The sequence below is a fragment of the Brachyistius frenatus genome, unplaced genomic scaffold, assembly GCF_029030835.1.
Source record: "Brachyistius frenatus isolate BFR_SWC_R1_liver_20210118 unplaced genomic scaffold, ASM2903083v1 Contig_7, whole genome shotgun sequence".
NCBI lineage: Eukaryota > Metazoa > Chordata > Actinopteri > Embiotocidae > Brachyistius > Brachyistius frenatus.
Genome location: NW_027210606.1, coordinates 697,597 through 712,392, shown reverse-complemented (window position 1 = coordinate 712,392; position 14,796 = coordinate 697,597). Strand labels below are relative to the sequence as shown.

Sequence of the window (14,796 nt, the reverse complement as noted above, 5' to 3'; positions counted from 1 at the left end):
AAAATGAGGAGCAGTTTTCTCTATGTTTCCTAAATGTTATATTTTGGAGCAGCTTTCCTGTCATGTAATACAGCCATGCTTCATTTTCATGGTATGCTGTTTCAGTGCTCCCTGCCTTCAATGTGACCTTGACCCCAAAGAAGTCCTTCCTCAGCCTGGATGACACTGAACTAACAGTAGAGATCTCAGCCAGGTTGTACACACAAACACACTTGCAGCTGTTGACAGTTAACTTTAAAGTCCTGTTATACTTGTCCTAAGTTTCACCTAAAACTAATTATTATCCTGAAAACAACATCCTAACCCAGAAACAGTCTCTTAAAATAGACAGATTGGCAACATGTTGTAACAACATAAAAACAACTACACATACAGTGCATCCGGAAAGTATTCACAGCTCTTCACTTTGTCCACATTTTGTTGTTAAAACCTTATTCCAAAATGGATTAAATACATTTTTTCCCTCAAAATTCTACAAACAACACCCCATAATGATGATGTGAAAAAAATTTTTTTTTTGAAATTTTTGCAAATCTATTAAAAATAAAAAAAATGAAAAAATCACAAGTACATACGTATTCACAGCCTTTTCCATCACATTCAAAATTGAGCTCAGGTGCATCCTGTTTCCACTGATCATCCTTGAGATGTTTCTACAACTTGATTGGAGTCCACCTGTGGTAAATTCAGTTGATTGGACATGATTTGGAAAGACACACACGTCTATATAAGGTCCCACAGTTGACAGTGCATGTCAGAGCACAAAGGGCCTTAGTCGGGGAGGTGACCAAGAACCCGATGGTCACTCTGACAGAGCTCCAACGTTGCTCTGTAAAGAGAGGAGAACCTTCCAGAAGGACAACCATCTCTGCAGCACTCCACCAAGCAGGCCTGTATGGTAGAGTGGCCAGACGGAAGCCACTCCTCAGTAAAAGGCTCATGACAGCCCACCTGGAGTTTACCAAAAGGAACCTGAAGGACTCTCAGACCAGGAGAAACTAAATTCTCTGGTCTGATGAAACAAAGATTGAACTCTTTGGCCTGAATGCCAAGCGTCATGTTTGGAGGAAACCAGGCACCGCTCATCACCTGGCCAACACCATCTCTACAGTGAAGCATGGTGGTGGCAGCATCATGCTGTGGGGATGTTTTTCAGTGGCAGGAACTGGAGACTAGTCAGGATGGAGGGAAAGATGAATGCAGCAATGTACAGAGACATCCTTGATGAAAACCTGCTCCGGAGCGCTCTGGACCTCAGACTGGGGCGAAAGTTCATCTTCCAACAGGACAACGACCCGAAGCACACAGCCAAGATAACAAAGGAGTGGCTTCGGGACAACTGTGAATGTCCTTGAGTGGCCCAGCCAGAGCCCAGACTTCAACCTGATTGAACATCTCTGGAGAGATCTGAAAATGGCTGTGCACCGACGCTTCCCATCCAACCTGATGGAGCCTGAGAGGTCCTGCAAAGAAGAATGGGAGAAACCGCCCAAGAATAGGTGCCAAGCTTGTAGCATCATACTCAAAAAGACTTGAGGCTGTAATTGCTGCCAAAGGTGCTTCAACAAAATATTGAGCAAAGGCTGTGAATACTTATGTACGCGTTATATTTTCCTTCCTTATTTTTAATAGATTTGCAAAAATTTTAAACAAACTTTTTTCACTTTGTCATTATGGGGTATTGTGTGTAGAATTTTGAGGACACAAGTTAATTTAATCCATTTTGGAATAAAGCTGTAACATAAAATGTGGAATAAGTGAAGCGCTGTGAATACTTTCTGGATGCACTGTACCTGCAAGAAAGGAGTACTAAGAATAAATGAAAACCGCTGAGTGCTGTGGTGACTCAGCCTTTTGGTGTATCAGGTACCTGTACGGGCAGCCGGTCCAGGGGACGGCCTACTTTGTGTTTGGAGTGAAGATCAACAAAGAGATGAAAAGATTGCCTTCAGTGAAGCAAGTGTCAATTGTAAGTTCACCCTGAAATTCATCACTTTCATTCTCTGATTTATAGTTGTTGATTTTCGCTTCTACATTTTTCAGCTGTCATAATAGTTTGCTGCCTCTCAAATATTTTGCTCCTCTTTATCATTACCTTCAGTCAGCATTCTTTGCTTTTAAGCTTTTTTTTTTTTTATTTGGACCGTCAGCTAAGAGTTTTCAGTCAAAATTAGAATAATTGGTTAAACAAAATAGTATTAAATGATTTGTAATAAAATATGCTCTGTATTTGTCTGCTACTGCAGCTGGAAGGAGGAGGAGTTGTCACACTGAGTATGGAGGAGCTCAAGAGAGCTTACCCCAACATTAGATCGTTGGTGGGCAACTCTGTGTATGTCAAGGCCTCTGTCCTCACCAAGACAGGTAAGCACCTCCCATCCATCATAATTCAGGACAAACAAAAGAGCGTCGACCGTAATATGTAATTAACAAAATTGATAATTAATCATTTAAATAAATGTGGAGTAAAATTGTGTTTTAAAACAAAAACATTTTCTTTTATCTTTCTTTCTTTATCTTTACTCAATAAATATTTGACAATTTTGAACAGATTGTGAAGTTGGCTATGTAATGTTTTTGTATTGCTGCCTGTGATCTTAATTGTTAATGCTCAGCTTGTTATGTGTTCTTTGGTCAAAACTCTCCAATGTGTTGTAATCAGACCAGAATTTGTCAGGATTTATACTGTCATTCGTGTGACGCCACAATGTAAACCAGGGTCAGATGTGTACCAACATGCCCTTTAGTCCTGCGGACAAGCCAAAGTCATCAGAAACTGGAACATGTTGGTGTTGGGGGGAAAAGAAGATCATGGCCATCAAATATTGATTTTCGGTCTTGTCCCTTGCATACAGAGATTTCTCCAGATTCTCTGAATCGTTTATTGAAATGATGTACTGTAGATGATGAAATCCCCAAATTCTTTGTCATTTTATGCTGAGGAACATTATTCTTAGATTGTTGCACTATTTGCACACACAATCTTTTATAGAGTGGTTTAGACTAGACTAGAATAACAGGGACCTGATTGGATAGTTCAGGGCTTCAGCCCTTTTCTAATCATGTTAGGTTCACTTTGTTGGTGGAGGGAGAACTCGGGAGGTGAGGTAGCAACACATGTGGACCAAGGCACAAAACCAAACAAAGGTTGTGCTCAGGTTATGAAGATTATCGGGGGTGCAGTTATGGTTCAGCTGTGAGAAAGTGATTAGGGAGGTGACAGGTTCAGGGTTTCGATAGTTTAGTGCTGTTCTTCAGGTGCAGGATGGATGACAGAGGAGTGTTGAGTGTTTCCTTTCATCCTTTTCTGGTTTTCTGGAGGGCAGGGTTGTTTGTGGCTGATTTCATGTATTTCCGGGGGGGAGGGGGGGGGTAATAGATGTCAGAGATATACAGAAGGAAGGGGAGTGGACTGAGGACTGCACTTTGGGGGGTGAAAGGTGTTCAGATGGCGGAACCAACTTTGACTTTGATTTGGCGGTTGTTGAGGACGCTGGAGACGATGGATTGGGTGGGTTTTGGGAGTTTCAGGTTGGTGTCCAGTAATCTGTATTTGAGTTCGTTGTGCTATACTTTGTCGAATGCTTTTTCAATGTCGAAGAATATTGCAAGGGTTATTTATTTTTTGTTTAAGTTTCGGTGGATGTCTTCTGATAGGCAGAGGGTGTTGTCTGTGGTGGCTCTTCCTTTCCTAAAATCAGCTTGGTGAATTCCTAAGAGTCCCATATGTTCGATGTGGGTGGTGAGGCGTGCTGTGAGTTTACCAATGTGGCTGAGGAGGCTTGTGGCGATGTGTGGGTCTTTACCTGGTTCATTAATCATGGTGATAACTGCAGTTTTCCAGGGTTGGGGAAATGGCCGGTTGTGAGGCAGGTGGAGAAGAGCTGTCCAAGGTGCTGAAGGTAGGTGACTGGTGCCTGTTTGATGAGGATGATGTCAACGCCGTCTTCTCCGGGTGCTTTGTTTTTCATCTTTTTGAGGTGTAGTTGTATTTCGTGAGTAGTGACATGTTTTGTGAGTGGATGGTTTTCTGGAGCAGGGTTGGCTGTGTTAGTAACTGTTGTGTCCAGAGTGATGTTCTTGAGATTGTTTTCTATGTTTGATCAGTATGTGTTCCATTTGTATTGTGATACATTCGTTTCCTTTTAGTTGTTGGGATGATAGGCCAAAATCCAGTTCGATGAAGTCTATGGATGTTTTAATGAGAATTGCTACTCCTCCTCCGGGTCCTGTTTGTCGTTCTTTTCAGACGATGTTGAAACCGGGTATCGGGATTTTTGCCTGTTGTGTCAGAAGTCTTTTCTTTATTGAGGTGACAGATGTTTTTATTGTTGAGCAGGTGGACATGTTATTCTTTGCTTTCTCTGATGTTTATGTGTAGAAAGGTTGTGAGAGCCGTTTTGGGAGTGAGTACAGATGAGGTGATGTGTTGGTCCTGGAGATGAGAGAGAGAGAGGGGGGGGGTTACAGGCTGAGTTGTGTGTGCTTCCTGATACTTCTCCGGCTTCCTCCCATCATCCAAAAACATGCACCTCAGGTCAGGTTACCTGGCGCCGCGCTAGTGGCAGCCTGCTGCAGCATCTCCCCCCTGAGAGACCCCCTGCTGTAGTGAAGAAATTTCCCCTCGGGGATTAATAAAGTGTATAAAATCAAATCAAAATCAAACTTTTGAGTATGTCCTCTATTTAATTGTCATCCATGGCGAGTTTCTTGCGGTCATCACGGAGGTGATTGGGGTGTGATCTGGGGGGGGGGCTTTCTGGCAGATGATGGTTTCCTGGTTGATGGGGTCATGTGTGAAATGTATACTGGACATGATTTGGCAGCAGCAGAGTGTTCGCCTGCACAGTCGGCACATTTTGCTTCTCTTTTGTCTTTGGCGCATGGCGGTGGTTTTGTCCGCATCTGAGGCATGTGACCGGGTTGGTGCAGTTGGTGGATATGTGATTGAACTGTTGCCATTGCTAACATTGTTTGATGGTCAGTGGAGGCCGAAGCCTTCTTTACTCTGTACTGGAAGAAGTCCACGTAGAAGCCTTCGTGGAGAAGTGGCAGCTTGGTCTGGGTTGGTGAGGAGGATCTTGATGGAGGTGATGGGTTGTTGTGTGGTTCTACTGGTGATTCTGTGGAGTTTAAAGATAGTTATGCCTTGTTTATCCAGTTCAGGAGGGAGGGGGGTACAACATTAGTTATACCTTGGTTCCTCTCCGTTGTTCTCCATGGATGATGTTAGGAAATAATCTGCCTCTCTGAAATGCTCTTTTTAAATATAGGTTTACATGATTTGCATATCAATGCATTTATGCACTTTGTTTTATTTACATTTTACACAGCGTCTCAACTTTTTTGGACTGGAATTGCAAAAAAAAAAAAAAATGTATTCCTTTGTAATGCTGCAACAAATGGTAATACAAGTTCAAATCCCACTTGTGCAGGAAGTGATCTGGTTGAGGCTGAAAAGTCCGGCATTAAAATTGTGGAGTCTCCCTATGTTGTATTCTTCAAAGACACACTGAAATACTTCAAACCGGGCCTGCCTTTGGATATCACAGTAAGGACTATCCAATGTGTTTTAAGTCAATTGCAATGGTTTAATTTTGAGTAAAAATGTCAGTAAAATATAATGCATGAAATCACAGAGAGAAATTATCTCCAATCTGTCCAGATCCAGGTGCTCCACCATGATGGTTCCCCAGCCCATAACGTTCCAGTCAAGCTGAATATGCTGGACACACCATTGGTTGTCACCTACGGCACCACCGTAGCTGCCATTAACATGCCCAGCACGCAACACATACAAACCATCACTGTTAGTATGACTGCAAGCTACTTTTAAACAATCACCTTTCTACCAATGTGGATTTTTCATATCCATATTGGACATGAGGTCTTACAATCTTGACCAGTGCAGCACTGTGGACTGCAAATGGCTGTTGGACAACAGAACATCCATTTTTGGGTTATAAAGTCAAAACTATCACAAATCTTTTGACAGTAAAGTTTTTTTAATTTTTTTTATTTCCCAGGCTGAAACCACACAAGCTGGCCTGAGACCAGAGCAGCAGGCCAGACATCAGATCACTGTTCAGCCCTACGTCTCCTTTGACCGGCGCGATAAGAACTTCCTTTACATCTCCACAGGAGCCAACACAGTGTCTGTAGGTGACACAGTGTCCCTGAATCTCAATATCGTTACTGCACAGCAGGAACTCAGAGAAGTCATCAAACAGATCACCTACCTGGTGAGACGAACCGCACATCATATTTCCAGTACAGTATATCAAATAAAATGGAGAAGTGTAACAATCAGCTGTCAGACAAAATCAAAGAAAAAAACCACAAAAAAAAATCAAAGAAATAAAAAAAATATGATTTCCTGTCGTTCTCCCTAAATCTCTGTCAGGTCCTCAATAAAGGCAAAATCATAACTGCTGAGCGCGTGGATGTAACTGGTCAGGTGATCAACACCGTTGGGCTGACAGTAACACCAGAGATGATGCCATCGTTTCGTTTCGTGGCGTTCTACGGCATTAACTGGTTTGGACTTGAGGAGGTGGTGTCGGACTCCATCTGGATAGATGTGGCCGATTCTTGTGCCCGAGGGGTGAGTCTGCAGTTTTATCTCAGACGTGACAGACAGAGCTTACAGTGGTGGTTCCATATTTGGAAAAGTCACAGTATTGATCACAGCCAGGTACAGCAGGTATGTGTGAAGATAGGTCAAGTTTGGCTCTGTGAGGCTTGAGTTGTAATAATGTTAATATGCTGTACTTTCTGTTAATTTATCTTATGGAAAGACCAAAACCGACCAATCAGAGCGCATAAAACATCTATATTAAATATTGTATAATTATTCAATGTTATATAATTATTAAATATATAAAATTATAATGTCAGCCTTTTTCTTACATTCTGAGTTGCATCCTTTTTAATGCAGCTGATCCTAAGCTGAAGCAAGAAAGGCCGTACGAAGATGCACATTAAAAATTATCCTCTGATTTCAGTCTTTTGTTTATTGCTGTGTTGATTTCTTTTTTTTTTCCGTGTATTCTCTCTTACAGCTTAAAGTTGGTCCGGTGGACGGCAGAGACAGAGACCACACGCCCGGGGAAACATTTAGTTTTCAGGTCAGAGGTGACCCGGGGGCAAAGGTCAGCCTGGTGGCTGTGGACAACGCTGTGTATCTTCTCAAAAGGGACAGACTAACACAGACGAAGGTTTGTATATGTATACCTGTTTATGGGTGGAAGTGTTTTATAATATCCATTAATGTAAGACTGAAAAAAATGACAAAGGCGTTTAGTAAATAAATATTACATAATATGTTTATGTTCTTCTTATGAATATTATACAGAGAGAGATTTATGCTTAACATGACAAGCTAGTTAAAATAACTATGAGAACATAAAAGCAAGTTCTTCATTTTGCACATTGCAATATTGTAGCCACAAAAGTGACAACAATAAGAAGCAACCCTTTCTTTTCAAATAATTTTGAACATTAGTTAATACAATTTGTGTGACATGATATGGTGTCACCAATCACGAGGTTATGTTTGGATGTGTACCAACAAAACATAATTTTAAAGTGTTACCACTCCTCTGAAATGCAAAACAAAACAAAATAAAAACTACAAAAATAACCTTTTGCTCAGATGTGGGACGTGGTTGAGCATGGAGACATTGGGTGCACACGAGGGGGAGGCCGAGATGCCAAGGGGGTGTTTACAGATGCAGGACTACTTTACGCCTCCAGTGCTGGGTTCAAAACACAAACCAGACAAGGTATGTACGAGTCTGTTCCTGTGATAGGAGAATCTCAACTTCATACTGTAAAACAAACAAACAGGAAAACACTTTTTTTTTTTTTAAACATTACATTACATTTCATTTAGCTGACGCTTTTATCCAAAGCGACTTACAATAAGTGTATTTCAACCATGAGGGTACAAAACCCAGAACAACAAGAATCAAGAAAATACAATTTCTTCAAGAAAGCCAAACTACAAAGTGCTAAAAGTAAGTGCCATTTTAAGCGCTACTAAAGTTCTACGATTCAAGGTAAAATATAAATAAACATAAGTTGATATCACTTTGCATATTGTTCACATATTGCGGGTGAAGGCAGATGTTCACTTATTCTACCTTCTCCAGTCGGGCTGTTAAGCAAAACACTGATTAGTTTATGTCATAGAAATCGAGGATCTGGCCTACTCTACAAAATGAAGTCCGTGGAGACCAACTTGATTATGTCAAATAGCGATGTATATTGACAGACTCGTCCAAGGACAAACAGAATATCAAATGCTCTTGTGTGTGGCTGTTGTCTCTCTTTTCACAAGAAGGATATGCCTATCCTGGTCTTCAAACTCAGGTATTCTGGGAATCCTGGACTGTCTGCATCTATACTTGTAACAAAGCTTGCATAACAGACGTTACGAGCCAAAGTTCAGGACGCCATTGTAATGCCCCGACAATCACATTCCTACACTGAGACGGAAAAATACAGTCAGAGAAACTAGTCAAATCAAGTCAAATTTATTCATATAGCACATTTATCAAACAGTCAAATAGACTTGCAAAAATGTAGGATCAGTACATAAAAACTTAAATAGGTTTTCAACGGCTTTTGAACGCTGGTTCAAAGCAGACAAGAGGTTGACAACCTGATATGAAGGGGAAGGTTGTTCCAAAGCTTAGGAACTGCGCGGTCAGCTTGGGCAGTCATACAGATTTTTCATTTAAACACTTGTAAACAAATAATACACATTTCTGAATCAATCCTATACTGGACAGGTAGCCAATGTAGACATTTGAAGATCAGTGAAATGTGTTTACACTTATGTGTACCGGTCAGAAGCTTTCCTGCAGCGTTCTGCAGAAACCGACAAGCTGATAAAATCCAATTCATTCACATTTTCTTTGTTTCATTTCTCATTTTTTATGATCAGGGACCCACACTGCAACTTTAAACACTCAAGATTGGGTGAAGATAGATTTCAAAGGGAAAGCGACAAAAAAAAAATATATATAAGTAATAAACAGTTTGTAATTTAAAGTTGCATCAAAAGTCTTCCAAAAAGAGATGTGAAAGGTTTTAATCAAACACATGCTTACATGTGCACACATCAAAGGGTCACCACAGGCCAAACATCTCCCCCTACTGTTGATACAACTTTACGTAACCGGACTGGAGTAGAGGAAAATACACTGTGACCAGGCCATTTAAAGGTACAAGGTTTAACACAACACACAAAGTGCCAAATTCACAGTAATAGGATGAAACAGTTATTGAGAAGAGACATCAAATACTACAAAAAACAAACAACCGCAAAACATATTGCAAGGGAATGCAATATTGCAAGAGAATGCTAAACTTATTTTATAAGCTAAATATTACAAGGTACAGCAAAACATTGCCAGGGAACGAAACATACTGCAAGAGAACGCAAAATCTATTGCAAAGGATGGCAAAATATTGTGAAGGTATGCAAGAGAACACAAAATCTATTAAGAGGGAACAAAAGAAGTCCTCAAAAAAATTCTCGCTATAACCCCTCAGGGATCTGTGTCAGTGACTCACAGCTTGGATTTACATGAGATTCACATTCAAAGTAACCAATAATTAAAAGTGCAGAACCCAAAGCTGCTGTGGAAAACAGTAACAAATACTGAAGGTTGATATAATGCCATTAGTTCTAAACTGTGAGCTTGCCTTTAATAGCAGTTATTGTGCCTGTACTATCCATGTTGATTATATACAAAAGGGAAGAGACACTAACATCATTTAAACTTCCATTGATACCATAACTCTCAACTGAAAACCCTGAATATGTTCTGCTAAAAATTAAAATAATCATAAGTAGATATTTCAGCTTGTTTTGAATTAGTTTAAACTGTATCCATTAACTTATCCATTGAACTCTATATCTATTAGTGGTAATTCTGATTTACCAAATCAAAATTGCTCTACTTATGCAATGTTCATTTTTAAAAGGATAGTTTGTGATATAGGTAAAATGATTATGGATTTGTACATCAAGGTTAAAGGTATTTTCTCCTCTCCTGTCCTCAGCCCTGCAGTGTCCAGGCAGTGTCAGAAGGAGGCGCTCTGCTGAACTGTTGCAGCGGAAAGCACAGCTGGGTGAGTGTCCTCTCTTTACAGAATATTTTTTTTTTATCAAACAGCTATGCTGGAGCACTTCTCAGACTGCCTGGAGATGTGTTCTGACTGAGAGTCCTTTTGGTTACTTTAGTTTAACTTCACTTTCAATACTGAGTACTGGATTACTCGTCCTGATGACTCTGCTGGCCTCCTCTCTCCCACCTCTCTGCTTCCAGAGGGTCACTACAAGGAGAAGCTGCAGAGTCGCTGCTGTAAAGATGGCCTCAGGGGGATCCCGATGCCGTACTCCTGCATGCGCCGCTCCCTCTACATCACTGAAGGCTGGGAGTGCATCCTGGCTTTCCGCTACTGCTGCGCCACTTACAAGGACCAGGTGTTTAACACCGAGATTCCCACCACCCCTCCACCCATCACCACAGCGCCCTACACCACCCCCCGTCCATCCAGGCCCAACATTCCTTTCGATCCTGACGCAAGAGAGACATTACTTTCCTCCGGCTTTGACTTTGGTAATTATTGCACCTCAGCTTTGCTTTGCAGTGCTAAACACAAAACGCAGCTGAGGCAGATGGTGATGTCATTACTTCAACAGGTGTTTGGTCATAAATCAAAGTATTATAAATGAAACATTTATTCTGATGACAAACTGGGAATTCAAAGTATTAATTAGAGATAAGTAATAATAGGTAAACACCTGCTAATCATATGAATGTATTCAAATAGATTGGGAATCACTATCTCAAGAATTTGTACAATATGGACTACCTGGACTACCTGGACTACCTGGACTACCTGGACTACCTGGACTACCCGGAGGAGCTGGATCAGTTATGCGAGAGCGTGGATCTCCTGATTCTGGAGTGAGCTATAGTAAAATGCATGTAGACACAATGGTGGAAGGAGCAATGACGCAGGCCTGGGTGGAGGAAGAGGAGGAAGAGGGGGAGTACCTGCACGAGACTGAAGTGTATCTGCGTAACAAGTTCTACGAGTCTTGGCTGTGGATAGACTTTAACCTGCCCAGCCAGGCAGACACAGACGGGTGAGTAAGACACCACAGCGCGGGTTACATCTGAGGCACAAAATTCTCACTAGTTTACTGAAACTGCATCTTCCTCTTGGAGCAGCTTCACTCTTCATGTTTGGTCTATATTGATATGTTTCGTTCATACTTGTACAGTGAATAGGTTCTTATAGGAGCAAAAACTGGTGGGAATCAGTCTGAAGATAAAGACATAGCAATTTATATACATAAATAGAATTTAGAAAAATGGTGGGATTCTGGGAAAAGTCTGCATTCTTGATACGAAATGCTTGTCAGATCATCAAACAACAGTACAGAGTCAAAGTAAATCTTAAGGCAGCGCACCACAAAAATCCAAGTAATCTATGTGTACGGTATTTGTTGAGAGGGCAGGTTTTGAGAAGGTGTTTCCACCTGCATATAAATAACATCTGACCTAAATTATCACAGTGTGAAGCCGCAGAATAGCTGGATTCTGAATTCTGATGAAAGTGCTTCACAATAAACAGACATTAGAGTTTAACTTCTGTTCTTTCTGCTGTTTTTTAAAACTCAGGAGTCCATGATGCTTGTTGGGGAGTTTGAATTCAGGGGACCAGGAATATGTAGATGAAACAATAGCCTGTGTGTGTAAAATAAAATGCAACATCCAAATATAATACAGATTAAATGGTGCATAAACCTAAACGTTTATGTAACAGAGAAATGTTGTCTTATGACCTCATTATGAAATCACCTCGACACAGACAGAAAAAAGCAGCAAAATATTCTGTTTTAAAGATGTTGTTTTTTGTTTTAAACATGTCTATTGGGTACTTAAAAAAACAGCAACAAATCTGACTAGTACAAAACATCATCTTACCTTCAAACTTGTAAAATACCTGATATTAACCTCAAAACATCCATAAAGACATAAATGCATGCTTTAAGTGTGTTTTGGCTACTTAACAGGTGAACCTGAAAATAGTCTTTGCTGAGAAGCTTCAGTGCGATATGGGTGTCAGTGTAAAGGTCGCAACTGAAGTTCAGTGTGTTCAATTGACTGCAGTTTACTCTCTGCTGGCAGTGTGTGACTCAGTTTGTTTGGGTTTGTAATTCATTTGGTGAACAAGTTTTTCCTTACAGATGATGTAGAGATTTGGTGGGGCAACAGGAGCACACAATGTAGTTTCCAACGTCACTAAAACTGAACTCTGCAATTTGACAGATTCTGTAAAACAGCACGGGGGAGTGTCTACAAAACTCAGACTTGACAAGTTTTTTTTTGTTTTCATGCTCGTTTTAAAAAATTCATAGCCAAAGTATGTTGCTTTGATAAATATATATATTTTTTCCTCTTATACGGACACTGACGAGCAGAAAACAGTCATTTGCAATTTTTTTTTTTAAATAACGGGGCATCATCAGATTTTAAGCTGTGTGTGCACCTCAAATTTCTTTGTGTATCCAGTGTCTGGACATTTATCCAAGTTGCACAGTATACCTTCTAAAATGCTGGAACGGACTAATTGGGTGCATCATTTGGGTTTATCTAAATCCAGCCATTGATATTTGCTGCACTATGACTGACTGATGATTCATTGAGTTGCATCATGTCTGCTCAGTGATAACAGCTGAACAAACAGCTTCAAGTGCAGAACAAATCAACACAACATTGATCTGAGTTATTCTGTGTGTGTGTGTGTGTGTGTGTGTGTGTGTGTGTGTGTGTGTGTGTGTGTGTGTGTGTGTGTGTGTGTGTGTGTGTGTGTGTGTGTGTGTGTGTGTGTGTGTGTGTGTGATTTCTGTACTATCTGTGTCATGTCTTTGTTTGCGTTGTGAAATCAGTGGACAGTTATTGTTTATAACCAAGTTAATGTTTTACAAGTTGTTTGCTGAAACTTTGTAACCCAAACTGCAGTTTCCTGAGTCATTTGATTTGTTTATTTTTATTTCCAAATTCAATTTTTATTTGTTCTGTGTCTTATTGTAAATTCATATTTAGCCAGCTCTTCAATAGAAGTAGTCATGTTTCATTTATTGAAATGAAGCAGTGGTTTTGGACCAAATTGCTGGTGACAGAAACATGATTTGACCAACAGGTTGGCCACTAAGAACATGCATAACGCCTTACCTGACAGCATCACCGAGTGGGGAGTCCTGGCTATCAGTTCATCACCTCAAACAGGTAGGAGGACGAGGAGGGTGGTAGTCAAGATGCCCAATCATAGAGAGACTCTTACAAATCTTACAACACTTTCCAAAGTCTGGCTCATGATGCCAAATCTGCCTTTTAAGCTATTCAAATAGCATGCAACATTATTTGCAGAAAAAAATATGGGGTGTCCCACATTCATTTTTGACAGCCCCTAAATACAGAACCCCTACATGTACGTGGCAAAGTTGCCATGTTCTAAGATCATTTTGGGACTCTCTTTCTTTTTGGTATTGTTTTAAATTGAACATCAATTTAATACGTTATAATGTACTTGTAGCAACAATAGTTGATTCAAACCAAAAAGGACTTGAAACAAATTGAATTGTTGATTATTAACGGATATTTCTGTAGATCTGTAAATGAAAAATGGTGAACAGTAAACTTCAGTGAGGCCTAATAATTGCACTGCTTCGCAATGTCTACAGGTTTCTGCGCTGCGGAGCCTTACAATGTCAGAGCATGGAAACCTTTCTTTGTGGACCTGAAGCTGCCATATTCAGTGGCGAGGAATGAGCAGGTCGAAATCAAAGCTGTGGTCCATAACTACGGCAAAATTGACATGCATGTAAGATATGTGCCTTCTTTGCATTTCCTTTTTCTTCAGTAAATAATAGGTTTCTTCAGAACTTTCTGACAGTTCTCTGACCGGTTTCTGTTCAGGTAAGAGTTGTGCTGATGAAGACAGAAGACATGTGCAGCATCGCTTTTAAGGAGAGAAACACACAGGAAGTGACGGTGCTGGCCGGCTCTTCTGTAGTGGTGCCGTATACCATCGTGCCGTTGGTGGTTGGGAAACTTCCTCTGGAGGTAATGGTGGTTGGCAGAGGCTTGACGGGAGGAGACCGCATCCAGAAATCTCTTCGGGTGGTGGTGAGTCAGTCTTTATGAAGAAAATATTATTGCAATGTAATCTGGGTAAAACGTTAATGAGAGTTTGTCCCCTCTATCAATCAATTAAACATTCTTTGTTTGTACATAAATAGAATCAGCTACTAGAATAGAAAAGTTGATATAATGTAATATAAAAAGGTATGATACCCTCCTTCAATGAAGCCGTGATTTCCTGTATATGTATTTCTATGTAGGTATTAAGAAAGTGATTTAATGATTAAAGAGACTTTCCAAACTTCTGCTTTTTTAAGAACTCTTTTCTTGACCCAAACAGATGGATGGAGTGCAGAAGACTGAAGTGTGGAGTGTAGTGTTGAGCCCGTCTGCTGAGGGAGGTAAGTAGTGGTAGATTGCAGAAATCTCCTGTTTCCTACTCTGAATCAGCCACGAATGGGTTACAAACCTCTATTAACAATGTGAAGTTAAGATTTCTGTCCTGAAGCTCCACAAACTTAAGGATCTATTCTGACCTGAACTAGAACTTTCTAGTCCATCTCAGTTTGGTTTCTGACTTAAACTCCAAGTTTTGGGTTAAAGTGTTATTGGTTCAATTGGTCCA

General features: G+C 40.5%; 1 protein-coding gene across 1 annotated transcript in view; it reads left to right on the top strand.

The window, feature by feature from the left end:
* Nucleotides 1-14,796, top strand: part of LOC138615717 (venom factor-like) — a 28,665-nt gene that overhangs the window by 3,930 nt on the left and 9,939 nt on the right. The window contains exons 10-25 of the mRNA XM_069689485.1: nucleotides 106-193; nucleotides 1,867-1,969; nucleotides 2,247-2,364; nucleotides 5,436-5,551; nucleotides 5,666-5,809; nucleotides 6,027-6,242; nucleotides 6,404-6,604; nucleotides 7,062-7,217; nucleotides 7,655-7,784; nucleotides 10,075-10,143; nucleotides 10,341-10,634; nucleotides 10,849-11,167; nucleotides 13,231-13,316; nucleotides 13,772-13,911; nucleotides 14,007-14,216; nucleotides 14,512-14,572. Of these exons, the coding sequence (XP_069545586.1) occupies nucleotides 106-193; nucleotides 1,867-1,969; nucleotides 2,247-2,364; nucleotides 5,436-5,551; nucleotides 5,666-5,809; nucleotides 6,027-6,242; nucleotides 6,404-6,604; nucleotides 7,062-7,217; nucleotides 7,655-7,784; nucleotides 10,075-10,143; nucleotides 10,341-10,634; nucleotides 10,849-11,167; nucleotides 13,231-13,316; nucleotides 13,772-13,911; nucleotides 14,007-14,216; nucleotides 14,512-14,572 (2,451 nt within the window). The remainder of the gene's footprint in view (nucleotides 1-105; nucleotides 194-1,866; nucleotides 1,970-2,246; nucleotides 2,365-5,435; nucleotides 5,552-5,665; nucleotides 5,810-6,026; nucleotides 6,243-6,403; nucleotides 6,605-7,061; nucleotides 7,218-7,654; nucleotides 7,785-10,074; nucleotides 10,144-10,340; nucleotides 10,635-10,848; nucleotides 11,168-13,230; nucleotides 13,317-13,771; nucleotides 13,912-14,006; nucleotides 14,217-14,511; nucleotides 14,573-14,796) is intronic.